The sequence below is a fragment of the Melospiza melodia genome, chromosome 18, assembly GCF_035770615.1.
Source record: "Melospiza melodia melodia isolate bMelMel2 chromosome 18, bMelMel2.pri, whole genome shotgun sequence".
In the NCBI taxonomy this organism is placed as follows: Eukaryota; Metazoa; Chordata; class Aves; order Passeriformes; family Passerellidae; genus Melospiza; species Melospiza melodia.
Window position 1 is genome coordinate 5127347 of NC_086211.1, and position 16431 is coordinate 5143777.

General features: G+C 48.5%; 1 protein-coding gene across 2 annotated transcripts in view; it reads left to right on the forward strand.

Annotated features, from left to right (window-relative positions):
- INTS1 (integrator complex subunit 1) overlaps window positions 1–13748 on the forward strand; it is a 28146-nt gene extending 14398 nt beyond the window's left edge. For both annotated transcript variants that reach the window (XM_063171786.1, XM_063171787.1), the window contains exons 28-47: window positions 391–489; window positions 858–982; window positions 1679–2023; window positions 2609–2768; window positions 3380–3520; window positions 3901–4075; window positions 4159–4282; window positions 4813–4931; window positions 5907–5994; window positions 6598–6824; window positions 7815–7938; window positions 8418–8551; window positions 8910–9102; window positions 9363–9490; window positions 9949–10061; window positions 10619–10732; window positions 11577–11647; window positions 12147–12238; window positions 12353–12462; window positions 12850–13748. In XM_063171786.1, the coding sequence (XP_063027856.1) occupies window positions 391–489; window positions 858–982; window positions 1679–2023; window positions 2609–2768; window positions 3380–3520; window positions 3901–4075; window positions 4159–4282; window positions 4813–4931; window positions 5907–5994; window positions 6598–6824; window positions 7815–7938; window positions 8418–8551; window positions 8910–9102; window positions 9363–9490; window positions 9949–10061; window positions 10619–10732; window positions 11577–11647; window positions 12147–12238; window positions 12353–12462; window positions 12850–12965 (2798 nt within the window). In that variant the 3' untranslated portion in view covers window positions 12966–13748. The remainder of the gene's footprint in view (window positions 1–390; window positions 490–857; window positions 983–1678; window positions 2024–2608; window positions 2769–3379; window positions 3521–3900; window positions 4076–4158; window positions 4283–4812; window positions 4932–5906; window positions 5995–6597; window positions 6825–7814; window positions 7939–8417; window positions 8552–8909; window positions 9103–9362; window positions 9491–9948; window positions 10062–10618; window positions 10733–11576; window positions 11648–12146; window positions 12239–12352; window positions 12463–12849) is intronic.
- Window positions 13749–16431: the final 2683 nt, after the last annotated feature.

Consider the following 16431-nt stretch of genomic DNA (forward strand, 5'->3'; position numbering starts at 1 on the left):
GAGCTGCAGAGGAGGCTGACTAGGCATTTAACTTTTTCTTGAACTGTTTCCATGAGTATCTCCTGTGACTTTCTTGGAAAAATCCAAGCTAGTTCAGCAAACTTTGTGCACAGGCTGCTTTGGCAGCTTGTTGTCACTGTCAACACCTGGGTGGCCCTTGGCTGTATTTCCCAAAATAGAGGAGGATTTTTTGGATTGGAATGTACTGAGTCAAAAAGTACTTTGGAAGGTATTTTGTAAAAGAAACAAAGCTTTCAAGGCATCATGTTTACAAAGTCTATGGGAACAGCAGATTCTCTTGTCTGTGGGGGCTGTACAAACAGCCAATTCTGTCCTGCTTTAATGAAGAGGGCAAGATGATGATGTGTTCTTATTTCCTCCTTTTTTCAGACTACATGGCTCATCTTGTGGAGGTTCAACATGAGAGAGGAGCAACAGGAGGCCAGACTTTCCACTCCCTGCTTACTGCCTCCTTACCAGCCCGCCGAGGTACTGGCCAGGATTACCTAAATGTCAAAGTCATCTTCCAAACTTCCCTCCTTTGTTGCTGTTGGGAGGAACAGGCAGAGATGCCTTAAAAAGCAGGCGTGTTGTAATGAACCAGCAAGCTACAGTTAGACACCAGTCCTTTGCTTTTTTGCTTCTGGCAAAGAGAAAAATTCCAGTATTTTTGGAGTTTATTACAGCGAGTTTTTCTGAGTCATATAGAAAAGTAGGTCTTGCTTGGAATGAAGAGAAAAGCTGCTGAATTCCTCAGTAGTTAGAGACTGTAAAGCTGAAGGTGATCTAGTGTTGGGGCTCCAGATGCTATCTACCATAACAGCATTTTCCTTTCTTTCCTTTTATTCCTCTTGCAGACAGCGCTGAGACTGCAAGGTCAAAATCCAGTCCTGAAAACTCCCAAAGTCAGAGTCGGATCCGGGCCTTGAGCCAGGTCCGTGTGCTGGGCCCAGAAGATGATCTGGCAGGCATCTTGCTGCAGGTACTGTCATAACCTCCAGCTGAGTAGCTGCTTCCCTGCAGCAGCTTTACAAAATCCATTTCTCTCATACTTGCATCTTGTGACTCCTCATCCTGCAGTGTTTGCAGGCAATAAATATGGAAACCCTGATGCAATGAGGCTGTGCCATTACAGCCTGATGGAGTTGATACTGGCAGGAATTTTCTCTTGTAGTTGGAACGTGATGTGGCTTTTGATCATGCCTGGTACTGTCAGTACCTACTAACATGTTGCTGTCTCTGCACCTTGTTTGTTCTGTGCATAGTGCCTTTCCTCTCAGCAGTGGATGCAGGATTTGTGAAATGCTCACAGGGCCCTGGCAGCAAAGCTGTGTGCAAACAGCATTTGTACTCTGGCTTGTCTGCTTACAGAACTTCCCTCCCTCCATTGACTCCAGAAGGAGCCTACAGGGAATTAATTGGCCAAGTCAGTTGTTGGTGTTTGGGTAGTAGGATTCCCCTGCAGTGTCAGCGTGGATAATCGTGTTGGGGTTGCAGAGATGCTGCTTATGTTCATGTGCCAGGCACTAGAATATAGAAGAAGCTGTATCAGAAGGTTCCTGTTAGCCTACAGTCAGTATAACTGTACAAGATAAATCATTCCTCAGCCTCAGGGTGTTCATGGTACAGCAATCCTTTCATTGTCAGTCATAAATTACTCCTTGCTGTATTTCCCCAGCTTTTCCCACTGACCCCGGACCCGCGATGGCAGAACTCCAGCCTGCGGCCGCTGGCCCTGGCCCTGCAGCAGTCACTGGGGCAGGAGCTGGCCCACATCCGCCAAGGGGCCGTGCCAGAGAGCGGGGTCACAGCCAGTGGGGTCACAAGCAGTGGAGTCACAGCCAGTGGAGCCACAGCCAGCGGGGTCACGGCCAGCGGGGTCACAGCCAGCGGGGTGACAGCGCGGCTGCTGCAGGCCGTGGCTGCGCTGCTCAACTCCGCGCACGGCGGCGCCCTGGCCATGGCCATGCACCGCCACCACTTCATCTCCTGCCCGCTCATGCGCCAGCTCTACCAGTACCACGTGAGTGCCTTGGGAGCATTTCATACAGAGGAGTGAGGGAGAAATGGGGGATCTGTTTGGGAGCATTTCGTACAGAGGGGTGAGAGAGAAATGGGAAATCTGCAGGACATGTGCTCTGCTGTGTGCACACTTTGTAATGCTCAGCTCAGGTTGCCTGGCTGTGGGTATCTGGATGCAGGCTGGTGGCATTAGGCTGGCACTGCTGAGATTACCTGCAGAGTTGGTGCACCTTACCCAGCCTGGTAACTGTTTTTTGGATTTACAGCTGTAGGTCTCTGCTGGTTTTGTGATCTGTAGTCTGTGCTGTTCTGTGGTGTTGGACATGTCTTGCAAGCCAGGGCATTTGCAGATAGTTTGAGAGCTGAAGTCTAATTCATAGAGTCATAAAATGGCTTGGGTTGGAAGGCACCTTAAAGATCACCTAGCTCAAATTCCCTGCCATGGGCAAGGGCACCTTTCACTAGACCAAGTTGCTCCAAACCCATCCTACCTGGCTTTGAACACTTCCAGGGATGGGGAGTCCAGAACCTCTGGGCAACCTCTGCCAGTGCCTCACCACCCTAACTGTAAAGAATTTCCTCCCAGCGCGCCATGCCACAGGACACTGCCTTCTCCTCGCTCTTCTTCAAAGTGCTCATGCAGATGCTGCAGTGGCTGGAGAACCCTGCTGTGGAAGATGGTCCCCTGCGAGCTCAGCTGAAGGCCTTTGCTGTGCAATACTCCTCAAGGCACAGGATCAGTGATGGTACTGGCACTGGGCAGCTTATGGGACTCAGAGGGGACAAAGTGGGGCAAGAAAGAGACAAAACTGCACCTGGAGCAGGAAGTGTTGTGGGAAGCCTTTTAGACAGGTGTCATAAGGAGTTACAAAAGTAGCACATTGTGCTGCAGAAGCTCTTTGAGACTGTGAACCGTGTCTTAGCTCTGGGGGCTTACAGTTGACAGCTGGTAGCATCAAAGCACAGCAGATCTCTCAGGGAAAACTTACAATTCCTCAGGCCAGGAATTCCGTGTGAATTGTAGTTTTGGTAGATGAGCATGCAGGAATGCCTCTGGAACTAGGTCACATCATGACTTATAGAGTTGTTTATCATCTGCCATCCCTTGGGAGCAGGAATCTAACGAAGAGTTTGGGCATGGAAATGGGTTTGTGGTTACAGAGCTTCTTCTTAGCCACATGTCCCTGTAACATGCAGGAGAGCTGTCAAGGGTTCTGGTGGCCATAAGTGGCAGTAGAATGTGTATTTGTATGTTTGAGTAGTTGTGCCCTGGAGCCACATGGGGAATCTGTGGGAGGGAAGCCTGATGTGGGGGCTGGCTTGTCCCTGTGATGCCAGTGCTGTGATTTTGTTACAGTTAGAGGTGGATTCCTGCACCTCACAGAAGCTCTTTCTTTCCGTCGTGACCCGGACTTGATCAGCTCCACGGTCTGTGCCATCATTGCAACCCTGAAATCAGGAGAGAAGTGTAATGTGGAGCCAGAGCTCATTAGCAAAGGTATGGATGTCCTTGTGCTCTCCTTCTTTGCAGCAGCAGCTTGAACTTCCAGCCCAGCAAGGCAGTGCCTAGTGTGCAGGCTGTGGGAATCTGCCGTCTCCTGGATCAGAAAATGTGAACTGATCTAAGCTTGGGCCTTTCTTGTATCACCTCCTTTCCCCACTGTATGTGGGTTTATAAACTGTGATCTGGGGCTTGGATTAAGTCTGTGAGCAAACTGTTGGTTTCCACTAACAAAAAGAAATGGAAGCCTACCATCCCAGATAAAAATGTCTTCCCTCTTCCTCACTGAGCCTGGCTATCAGGAATAATACTTGCAAGGTTCCATACCTTTCACCACATCCTGGAGTTAATGAGTGGCATCTTTCTCCTTCTTCTAGTCCTTCAAGGTCTGATTGAAACCCACTCTCCATACCTGGAGGAGCTCCTGACTGTCCTCTTCTCAGCTTCTGTTGAGACCAAGTGTCCTGCCATGAAACCAATTGCTGTGGTGTGCTCCTTGTTGCTCCAGGACAAGGAAGAAACCCCAGTAAAGAAGGAAGTGGAGAGTTGCAGGTGAGCCAAGGCAATGATGGGAATTCACAGGTAGGTCTGGGTGCATGGTATCACCAGTGACACTGGTCTTGCTTTGTCCACAGTGCTGAATCAGCTTGGCCAGGGCCTGCCTCTGGCCTTCTCAATGACTGGCTGGAGATGTTGGACCCAGAGGTCATCAGCAGCTGCCCTGATCTACAGCAGAAGCTACTGTTCTCCTGGAGCAAAGTAAGAGTTGTTGGGCAGAGGGATTGCTGTGCAGAAAGAACTTTCTGGGGTACTGACCTGCACCTGGAAACAGGGCAAGGGCTATTTTTATGTTTTGCCACAGGTTACTGTAGGAGTTCCAAAGCAGTACAGGCTGACTAGGAGGACAGTTGTGTGCAAGGCTCACATTTGTCAGCGCAGGGCTTATGTTTCCTTTTAGCTTTATATTTCCTCAGTTATGTTCTTTTAAGGACTTCAAAGTGCTTTGCAGACACAGCACAGTCCCATAACAACCCAGCCAGCTGTGTTTTCATTGGTATTTTTGCAGACAGATCAATAGCTTGCACAAAGTGCCATGCCAAAGTTAAATCTGAAACTGAATTTCACACCTGATACTATGTTCTCTAGAAAGTGCTGCCCTAAATCCTCATGCTGTCTGTGTTGTCTGCCCTCCTGGACTATCATCCTTCTGCAATACACATGGCATGGCCTACAGCCACCCTGCTGCCAGGACCTGTTCATTGCATCTCTTTCTCTCTTGGTGCTTCCAGGCAGGGTCCCAGGTGCCCTCCTTCCGCCCGTACCTCCTGGCTCTCCTCACTCACCAGTCCAGCTGGACCACACTGCACCAGTGCATCAGGCTTCTGCTTGGCAGGAACAGGGAGCAGAGGTGAGTCTTGTTTGGCCTAGCCAAGGGATTGAGTTGGGCAACTCTCTGTCTGAAGGAGAACAAGACCTGCCATGTTCATGATGTGACTGCCAGGAGATGTAAGTCAGCCAGAAATAGACTTTGTGAGAAGGATGCAGATTTCAGTCCTGCTGATTTGTGTACCTTGATGTAAATATTACCTACTGTTTGATGGAAGCAGCACATAAAGATTTGGCTGTGTTCTAAACAGGAAGTGCTAATTGTGGGTAATCCATCTTGCATTGCCCTTGTTAGTAGTGCTTATGAACACAGGGTTTGCAGGATGGCTTGGATAGCAAACTGGGGGCTGTCTCTGTACCTGGGCAGGCTCTGATGGATATTTTGGTTGTACTAAACTCCATTTCAAGTCTTTTTTCTAACCCTTTCATTACATCAGCCTCCCAGTTTTGATCTCTGCAGCAGCCCTAGCTCTGATCTTCTGTACACAGCTTTCAAATACTGAAGTTCCAGTTGTAGTATTGTTACAGTTATGGACTAGGACATGCTAAAAACTTATAACAGCAATACTTCTAAAACTGGTAGTACTTCAGTTTATTATTTTTTTCTTAATTTCTTGCTCAAAATTAAATTACTTTCTCAGTTCAAGGTAACTGCTGTGATAGGGACAGTAAGGTCATTGGTCTGATTGTACCAACTGTTTGTGTTGATGACCAGCTCCTGGCCTTGGTGTAAGGCTCCCTGTAGCCCCCACACTTGCTGAATGCCATTTGTTCTGTTCTGTACCCTGTGCTGTGCTTACTGCAACAACTATTTAGTCATAATCTGGGAACAGAACCAACCCCCTTCTTGGGACTTAATAGGTCCTATTTTTACATTTGCAGATGTTTCTTTCTTCACAGCACTCTTCATGTTTAGTGATGCTTCCATGTGTTTGTGTGCTGCCTGAGGGTTGTGTTGACTCTAATTGCAAATCTGTCTTCTTTTGTCTTCTGGCAGGTTTGACCCAACTGCATCCTTGGATTTCTTGTGGGCCTGTATTCACATTCCTCGGATCTGGCAGGGAAGGGACCAGAGAACTCCTCAGGTATTGGTTCAGCTCTTCCAAGATTTCTATCTGGATGGAGTGAGAGGCAATGTTTTCACAGTGCCTGATTTTTCCATGGCCAGGAGGTGGCTGGAGTGATTCAGGTGCAGTGTGCCAAGTTTGCTGCTTGTACCTCAGCTGATTACTTGGTTGCTCTGCTGTTCCATGTGACAGTGGCAGTTTAGAGTCCAGAAAGCTGATAGGAACACATAAAGTTTGCCCACTTGGCATTTGCCCTGCAGCAGTTGCCACAATATCTGGTAAAGGCACAAGAGAGTGGCAAGCAAGCTAAAACTCAACATGGGATAATTGCCATTTTACAAAGAAAAGGAGGCTGTGTCTCTTCTCCACAGAATTTCTTTGGTTTGGTGACTGAATTATGCTTTCTGACCCATCACATCTAAGATGGAAGTAAATGAAGAAGTAGAGGAGGGGTAAAGAGATTTTATTTGGGGTTGTGATTCTTTCAGAGCTCTAGATATGGAGCCATTCTTAAGTCTGGTTCTGAGATGTTCCATTCCAGTCAGGGAAGGTGTGACTAGAAGGAGCTAAGGCTCTTGGGATTTGGTGTGGAATAATTTGGGGTGTTCTCTTGCCTTACAGAAGCGCCGTGAGGAATTTGTGCTCCACCTGAAGGCATCAGAACTGATCAGCATGGTGGAGCTGATCCTGGCTGAAGCAGAGACCAGATACCAGAACACTGACGAGGCCTCCTGCACACTCATCCAGTCCCGACTGCCGTTGCTGCTCAGTTGTTCTCATGGAGACCTCGAGAACGTCAAGAAAGTAACAGAATATTTGACCAACTGCATCCAGCAGTGGGGAAGCAGGTGAGGGTGCAAATGAGGAGCATTGTCTGCTGGAATTGTAGTTCTTGGGCACAGGCAGGCAGTAATGCTGAGACTTGCCAGTATGTCTTCATTAAGAATATCATGTTCCAGAGCCTGTATGAAAATGCACACTATCCTCCCAAGGTCTGGGGAAATAACAAGTGGTTTTAAGTGGTACTCAGCCCAGGAAGCTGACTTCAAAAGTGAAATTTAAGGGCCTTCTTGCTTTTAGGACTTCAGAATGAAATTCTTGACGTGCTTGGGGTTTTTTCTTTCATTCTTTAGGCAGTGGTTATTTTTGATTACTAGTTCCTAACGTGGGATTTCTTGTCTACTCATCCCTTGAGTCACTGCTTGTAATACATCCTGCTTCTGACTTGCTTTGAAAGCTGAATGGAGACCAAATTATTTCCTAACAGCTATTTTAAGACTGTGGAAAGAACAGGAAGATGATGTTTTTGTGGCAGTGAAAGGAGCTGACCTAATTCCAACCTTGCTTATGGTGATATTAGGAAAGATTCTGAATGACTGTTTCTTCCTACTGCCTCCTGGTACAGACTATGCCAGGGATCTCCAGGGGTTTCAGGTGTGTAGAGAACATGCTGGTTAGTCTGAATAGTTGCGGGTTTGACTTATTTTCCAATTGGGATGGGGCTGACTGTGAGTACCACATGCAGGAACTCTGCACTGGAGATGTAAGCAGAGCTTTCTTCTCCTATGCCCTTTGAACTGCAGTTTTCTAACTCCAAATGGCCTCCTGGTGGATCCCCATAGACTGTGGATGGATCTGTGTGGAAAGTGGATGATTTGAGCTGTTCAAAAGAAGCAAAGACTTAAAAAACACTGGTTGAGATTATTGATGTCTTTGTTTTCACATGCTCTGTTTGCCACATGCAGGAAGGCTGTTTGTTACTAATCTGATGGGTCTGGGGTGTTTGCTGCTTGAACTAATGTAGTGTCCAGTGGCTGACCTCTCACTTTCTCTTTTAGCTCTGTGGGGAAATGCTGCCAGGACCTTCTGCTGCAGATATACCTGCAACTACCTGAGCTCCTGGTGCCTATGCCTGAGATGCTTCTTACCAGTGAAGGAGCCAGAGACAGCAGCACTTGCAAGGTAAAGTTAGAGGCATAGGAGGGCCCCTTTCAGTTGTGTGTATACACAATGGATTCTACCTTGATGCCCAGTTTAGAAGGTGAGGGCTGGCAAAAGCTTCCTGGGTGACTTTGGTTTCTTTATTTTGCTTTTCTGTTACCCCATCCCTGCCTGCACTCTCCAGAGAAGAGAGTTCTGGTGTGGTTTGTTTTGCAGTGTCCTTCTATAAAATAGTATAAGCTCCACAAGCTTCTGTGTGCCAAAGGCTTCTGTAAGGCACAAGTGTGCAGGCATCTGATCCTGCTTTGATGTCTGTAGGGACTGTGGACTTCAGATCCCATGCCAGCTGGAGCACTGCATCTGCTCACAGATTCTACCTGAAAATAATTTCTGTTAACCCCCCTGTGTAGCTGGAAAGGAATTGGGAAACACTGCTGGAGAGCCAGGGACTGGTTTGTACATTAAACTTCTTACCAGTTTGCTCATTATTTTTCTTGCAGCTCGATGCCCTGGTTCACAGATTCATTAACCTCCTCGCAGACACCAGTGACTCCAAGTCCTCCGAAAGCCGCGTGTGGGATGCCAATATGGCCTGCAGGAAGCTGGCTGTGGCTCATCCCATCCTCCTCCTCAGGTACCTCTCTCTCCCTGTGTGTCTCTGAAAAGCTTCCACCCTTGTCCTAGAAAGAGAACAAACTGGTAGCAGTCACAGTGGTGGTGACAGAGTTCACGTTCATGGACAGAAGTCAGGAGAAAAGGCAGCAAAGTGACATCTTTTACAGTGAGGCAACACTTTGTGTCTGTCAGGAAATAATCTTGGAATTGGAGACAAGGGAACAGAGTATGGGTGGGAAATGGGGCATGCTGAATCTGTCTATATAGGGATCAAGACAAGAACTCTGAGAGAGGATAAGGGATTTTGCCTTCCAGGAACTGAGGTAACATGTACCTTTGAAAGATCTAGGCCTAGATTTTCTTGTTTGGTGTTTCAGGCACTTGCCAATGATTGCAGCACTGCTGCACGGCCGCGTTCACCTCAATTTCCAGGAATTCAGGCAGCAGAACCACTTGACCTTCTTCATCCATGTCCTGGGCATCCTGGAGCTGCTCCAACCACAGGTGTTCCAGAACGAGCACCAGGCGGCACTCTGGGACTGTCTCCTGTCCTTCATCCGTCTGCTGCTGGTAGGAAAATCCCTCCCTGTGCCGGCTGCTGGCCACTAGATGGGGAAGCTCCTGTAACACAGGGCCAACCATGCTGCTTCTCATTTGAGGGGAAAGCCTTCCTAAATGCCTAAGAACAAAAAAGTGCATTAAGTACCTTGGAGAGCTTGAAGAGGAGGCAGCAGATCAAGAAACTGCTCCCTGGTACCCAGAGGTGCAGGATGGGACAGTGCATTGCTGCTGTTTTTTGGTTAACTCTCACCTTTTTGATCCTTTCCCAGAACTACAGAAAATCCTCCCGGCACCTGGCTGCCTTCATCAGCAAGTTTGTGCAGTTTATCCACAAGTACATCACGTGCAATGCCCAGGCAGCTGTCTCCTTCCTGCAGAAGCACTCGGATCCACTCCAGTAAGCTTCCTTATGCCTGTTAGCCCATGCACAGTCACATTGCCAGGAGCTAATCAGACACAAGACAGCAAGAGGATATGACAGAGTAGCTGCTAATATGGCATTTTTTACCCTTAGCTCCCTTAAGTCACCACTGAAATGAGCAGCATATCTCTTCTTTATAGGTGAAAACTGAGCCCAAGGAAGTCACATAATGACTTTAACTCACATTATGGCCTAAATGTTATATTGAGGTATTATAGTGCCCTGCAACCTTTCATAGAGGCAGCTGGAGAGTCTTTTTCCAGAGCAGTGGCTGCAGGGTCCCACCTACAGATATGTGGGGGAAGTGGATTTGAGTTCCAGTTATGAAGAAAGGAATTGTTTCTGCTTCTGAGAAGCTCTTTGTTTCAGTGTGCATATCTGTGCTCATGCCCTTATTGCTATTGAAAGCCAAACACACCACTTTTTCTTCCCAGTGACCTGTCCTCAGACAACAGTGACCTGGCAATGCTGAAATCCCTCCTGGCCGGGCTGAGTCTCCCTAGTAAGAGTGGCATCTTGGACAGGGGCTCTGATGAAGAGAAGGATGGTGAGTCTGGGTGGGAGAAGAGTTATTTCAGCTGGTAAACCTGCACTCTGCTTTGGAAAATAAGTGGGTTTTTTGTGGGGTGTATACTGTGGTTGTTCTTATAACAGCTCAATGTGTTTAGAGTGGAGAATGGCACTTGTATGCTCAGCAGTTGGGAACCAGTATTTGGGATGGGTTAATTTGTTTTCCTGCCAGTTGTATCAGTACTGGAGCAGAACAGCTCTTAACAAGGGTGAGTTTCCTGGTTGTGGATTTTGCCCTTTTAATCCACACTTAAGGATTGACCTGTTGGGGGGACTCTAAGGGTACATCCATTCTTCCACTGTTGACAGCTTGCACAGCTTGCATGGAGAAAATTATTCAGCATTAAAAGAGCTTGCAAAGCTTCCTCCTCAGTGTCAGCTGAGGGGGTTACAGGAGGTGCAGTGAGATTAGAGGCAGTGTGAGACAATTGTATCTCAGCATTGCTGGTGGCTCCTGATACACCACTGCACTGCTGGGGAATCCTGGCCAGTCCAGAGGCTCTCAGGAGTGCCCTGCTCTCTCTCTCCCCCCAGAAGAAGCAGCTGCTGGCTCTCTCCCCCTGGTCAGCGTGTCCCTCTTCACTCCCCTCACACCAGCTGAAATGGCTCCATACATGAAGAGGCTCTCCAGAGGCCAGACAGTGGAGGGTGAGTGAGGCCCTGCTGTGCAAAGACACAGGGCAAATACAGACATTTGTCAACCTTGTTACTTATCTGTCAGCAGCAGCCTGGTTTCCTGTTTCAGTCTTGCACCAGCAGTTAGGATGTTGTTCCATTTTTGGATTAACTTGTCCATAGCCTCCTGTGATTCTGTGACAGAGGCTTCCTATGATTCTATTGTCACTTAGCTCAGCAGTACTTCAGTGGCCCTTCTAGGCCATTTGAGATTGACCCTTCTGGGCCATTTGATGGCCCCTTTGAGGCTCTTCAAGGATCTTCAAGTATTTTGGAAGATAGTATGAGTAAATCAAGGAATGCTGCAGTTTGAGCCAGGAAGTGCTGATAGGAATGAAATACCAAACTGATGAGAAGCAGGATTTACTAGAAATCCCCAAATGGCCTTCATGGAAGAAAACCATGTTAATCTGGCATATGGGAACAATAATCTCCAAAGGTCTTCTGCAATTACAAGTGTCCTGTCTTCATACCTAAGTTGTGACAGTTTTCCTTCCAAGGTAGAATAGCACAAAAAAAGTCCTGCCTGTACCCTGTTTTTTAAAGAGACACTCTGAAGGTCTTTATTTACAGAAGAAGGTGCTCTGAAACTGAAACCTCTCACTCCTTGTATTCCTTCTGCCTGGGCAGCTTGGGATGTGTTGATCTGGCACATCCCTGGTCTCCTCCTTTCTGAAGAACTGCCTTCATTACACTACCTCTGTGTGAAAGTGGGGAAACTTGATGGCTTGGGAGATTTGTTTTGTGGGGAAAAAGAAAAGATTCTTTGCTGGATCTGTGAATTTCAGTCACCTTTTCAACCTGTGTCTTCTCCCAGACATCCTGGAGGTGCTGACAGACATTGATGAGATGTCCAGACGGAGGCCAGAAATTCTTGCCTTTTTTGCTGTGAGTATTGGTGTCTCAGACTGCAGCTGGAAGAGATTCTTTTCACCAGATTCTGTTGCACAGCCAGCTGAAGCACTACCCTTCCTCTGTTTTGTGGGTGGTTGTTGCAGCACCTTAGGAGAAAAGTGTCCTCAGTTAGCCCTGCTGAGGGCAGACAGTATTTCCCTCCATTGCATACTGCCTCAACTATCATCTGCTGTATGTCAGAGGAAGAATTAAACCTCTGTCCTCTTCTCAGGGCAAGGAGAGAACAGAACAGCTCTGTTGAATAAGCTGGAAACTAGGGAAAACTCAGCTGTCCCACATGAAATAAGATTACAGAAGGGTACTTTAAAGTATTCAAAACCAGGATAATCTGTCTTACTAAGAGGGATTTCTGGGGTCAGCCAGTACCTGCTGGATTTGTGTTGGGCTGGATTGGTGTGGAGGGGAGTAATGCCAATCTGAGGAGTTTGTGCTCCCTGAATGGCCCTGTGATCCACATTTGTCCATCTTTCAGACAAACCTGCAGAAGCTGATGAGTTCATCAGAGGATTCCTGCCGAAACCTGGCCTTCAGCCTGGCTCTGCGCTCCATCCAGAACAACCCCAGGTGAGCACCACTGCACCTGAGGCTGTGCTGCCTGAGCTGGGGCTCCACTGACCCTGTTTGCTGTGGATTTCCTGCCCACATGCATGTACTGACCCTGTCATGTTTCCCTGCCAGCATTGCTGCAGATTTCCTGCCCACCTACATGTACTGCCTGGGCAGCCGAGACTTCGAGGTGGTGCAGACAGCGCTGAGGAACCTGCCTGAGTACACCCTCCTTTGCCAAGGTACCTGGAGATCAGCCCCCTTTGGGCCATGGTTGGCCTCACAAGGGTCAAAGCTGGGGTGCTGTGCTCCCTGGGATTGCTGTTGCTTAGACCAGGCTGTCAATGCCAGCAGTAGCTTTGGGCTGAGCTTCACAAGGGGGATTTGGCATAGAGACAAGGGGAGCTTCCTTGAGGCAGATTTGCTCCCTTATGGTTTTCTCTGAGTTGTGACCTCTCACATGATCACAAACCCACAGAGCAGTTAGAGGGGAGATTATTCCAAATTCTTATGAAAGTGGAAATTTCTCATACAGCTGCAAATGCTCAGCCAGTGGTTGTTGGTGGATTGCTCTTGCACAAGGAGCCCTGGGGCCAGTCCTCACTCTGCCTTTCCTTTTCCCTTTCCAGAACACGCAGCAGTGCTGCTGCACAGAGCCTTCCTGGTGGGCATGTACGGCCAGATTGACACCAGCTCTCAGATCTCAGAGGCCTTGAAGATTCTGCACATGGAGGCCATGATATGAACATGTGGTTCTGGGAGTTCCACTTCCAGAGGAATTAATTTAATGGATTCATCAGCTGCATTACAGCCCTTTAAGAAGAACAGTGTATTGCAACTCATGTGCTGGAGGATCAAAGAGGTGATGTGGCAGGCCAGACTGTGCTGGAAAAGAAGAAGGTGCTGACTGAAGATCAGAAAAGGGCAAGGATCAATCTGCCTGGCTAAGATGCCATTATTGTGGGAGAAAAATCTCCTAAACATTGTGCCAAACAGGGACCACTTCCTTCTTGGAGTCTTGGGGCAGTGGCTGTTGGTTTGTTGTTTGGGGTTTTTTTGTCTCTCCAAGAAGGCAGAGCTGCTGGGAGAGCAGAAGGGAGTGAGTGATGGCCCTTGCAATGGAAGTGTCTGCACTCTCTGTGCTGGAGAGAACATGCAGATTTGTGCAGGGGGAGAGACCACTTTGGTTTCTGGGGGTGGGTGGGGTTTTTTTATTTTATAATTAAAATTCTCTTTGTTTCCACTGTGCCTTTCTCTGCTCCCTTGGGTGTAACATGACATCCCTCTCACCCTGTTCTTCAGTCTCCCTAGACAATGCACCTCTGGAAGACCTCCATGGCCAAGTGCTCACAGGGCTGTCTAGGCCTTTTACAGGATATGCAAAAAATGGAACAGATTTGGAAGGGTCAGTGAGGTACTGTGGATGAGTTGGGTCAGTACCAGCTGCTGACACGACAACTTTTAAGAGGTTCCTTGGAAAACTTTTGTTTAAAAACAAATAAAACAAACTTCTTGGTACATCTGCAAACATCCCAGCAGCTGGCCACTGTCTCAGTGGAGGCTTTGAACCAGCAGCTGGGTTTCCTCCTTGGGATCTGCCAGTTCCTCCCTGTGACTCTTCTGACCACTGCTCTCTGGTCCTTACCTCCTGATAGGGGTGAGGGTTTATTTGCCAGCTGTCATTTGAGGACAAAAGTCTTCATTTCCCTGCTCCAGAGAAATTACTGCTCCTTGTGCTTGTTCTGCAGCCTCACTTTATTCCAATCACCAATTTGTTCTCCTGTCATTTGTCTCTATCCCTCTGGTGCTCCACTTGTTTAGTGGAGAAACACTGTAGTATGGTAATGACAAACATCTTGGAGGAATTTTATCTCCTTGCTGGTGGCAGGGACAGTTGTGACCTCAGAGGTGGCTGGTGGGGAAATATTGGCTATTCCTGCACATGAGGAATACCACAGCTGGTATTTAGCTGGTGTGTCAAAATATGAATGAATGTCCAGCTGGCTTTGCAAAGAAATTGAGAAGAAAAGGGGGAGAGCTGAACCTCCCATCAACTCTAAGTAGCCTTGTCTTTAAATAGAGATTAGAGCCATCAGTTATGGATGCAACATGCTCTTTTCCTCAGCAGCATCTGCTTTGCATCCAGAGCCACTACTGAGGCAATTAGCTCCATGTAAATTATGTGGAGGAACAGCTGAAGGAGATCAAGTCAGTGCAATGGGTTTCCTGAGGGGCTCAGTGACAGCAGGATTAATGCCTGTCCAAGGGGAGCCAGGAATCTCACTGGGAACCCTTTCCTTAGTCCCTTATCACACATCATTAAGGCACTGCTCAGTTTGTCAGGGCAGGGAGGTAGTTCTGTTGGTGCTGCTGTGGGCCTAGAGCTGCTGGGAACTTGTGGGACTTCCTGGAAAAGGCTTTTAAGGACTTTGAGTCAAGGAGCAAGGAAGATGTCCCAAGACTGTTATTGTGCAAGGACAGTGAGTCAAACACGATAGTGGTGCTTTGGTAAAGATCCTCTCTGCAGCTGGGGCTTTCCAGAAATTCCACTCTTGGACTGCAACTAGAAACATTTACAGGCAAAACCAAACAATGTGGTTGGTCCCAAATTATCCTGTGTGTGTTTTGCAATGCCTGTGGTGAGCAGAGCTGCTCCAGGATGCCTGGGTCACAGGAGCAGGACACACTTGGATGTTGGCAGAGCTATTTCAGGACCCCTCAGTCCAGAGCAGACAGGCTTTGCAGAGCTGTGTGGAAAGAGATGTGTCTAGGAAGGTGGAAGGAGCATCTCTTTAGCAGCAGCAGGAATCTCCTTTTGGGAAATCAGGAAATGAAGTCAAATGGAGATGATGTGGGTGGAAGTTACTCTGCAGAATTGAGATTTCCTATAGATCTCACAGTACAAAAATCATCATCTGTGATTTGTTGATCTCTCCTTTTTCCTGTCCCACAATGCATTTTCTCTGCTGCCATGCTCTGTTTGGACCCAGTGGAGCTAAGCAGGCTGCCTTGGCTTGTAGCACATCATCAAAACCAGATGAGTGCTGGAAACAGGGCTGTCAGAGGGTGCCTGGCTGGGTGGAGACAGCTCAGGGCAGGGCCCCATCCCTGCTCTTGGGGAAGGCAGCTGTGGCAGCTCTCAAATGGTTGGTGACAGTGGTACTGATGCCCTGACACTTGCTGCCTGTACTCTGTGCTCTGTAATTTCCATCTCTGCCTGGCTGACCACCTCCTCTCCTCCCATCCTGGCTGAGCTGGCAGTGTCACCCTTCACAGCTCATCCCAGGCTCCTCCTGGGGCTGGGCCCATCTTCCATGTGTTCAAGAGCTGGTGCCTTGTTCAGAAGAGGAGTGGTGAGGAGGTTTGCAGGGTCTCTCCTGGCCAAGCCCATGGGGCCCCTTGACTCACCCAGTGCAAGTCACTGCTCCCATCTGCCTTACAGGCAGCACATCCCAAACTGGTGCAAAAGTGTTCAGACACTTTTTTACCATCATCTCCTGTAGCCAAGAGCTTTCTAAAGATAACTGGGCTGCCAGAGCTGGTGGCTGGGGCTGGAGAATGGCACTGGCTTGTGGGGAGGCTTTTTGTCTTCTCAGATACACTGGGAATCCCTTGCCAGCTGTAGGGGGAGGCATGATGGGGAGGAGAAAACTGGCCAGAGGTTTGTTTCCCATGCTGGGGCTGCACCCAGCTCAGGGCAAGGCTGGCTCTTGCCCAGCATGCACATGGTGGACCTCAACTGCTTGGATTGGCATCTCCAAGCTGGCCATCCCACACACCTGCCAGGCCCTGTGTGGCTGCAGTTGTGGCCCCTCACGTGTGCCAATGTCCTGGAGGTTTGTGGCTTTTTGGCACAGCTCTGGGCAAGGTTGTGCACCCCAGGAACTGTGAGGGGTAACCAGCAGCATGTAAATTTGGTTATGAGCAGGGTGTCACTAAGCAGGGAGGTGCCTGCCTGTTCCTGCCCCAGTGGCTGCTGCTCTGGGATGTGCTTGGCACTGGGGAGCTGGACAAGCCCCACACTGAGCTCAGAGGAACATCTGCCCAACCTGCTGCACCAACAGCAGAAGCACAGGGAGAGCTGTGCAGGTAACAGGCACCAACTGGGATTTCATGGCTGAAGGCTGATGTGCCAGCCATGAGCAATGAGAAAGGGTAAAGAGAAGCCTCACCTTGCAAGGAGCAGCAGGCAAGAAATCTTGTGCAAAATG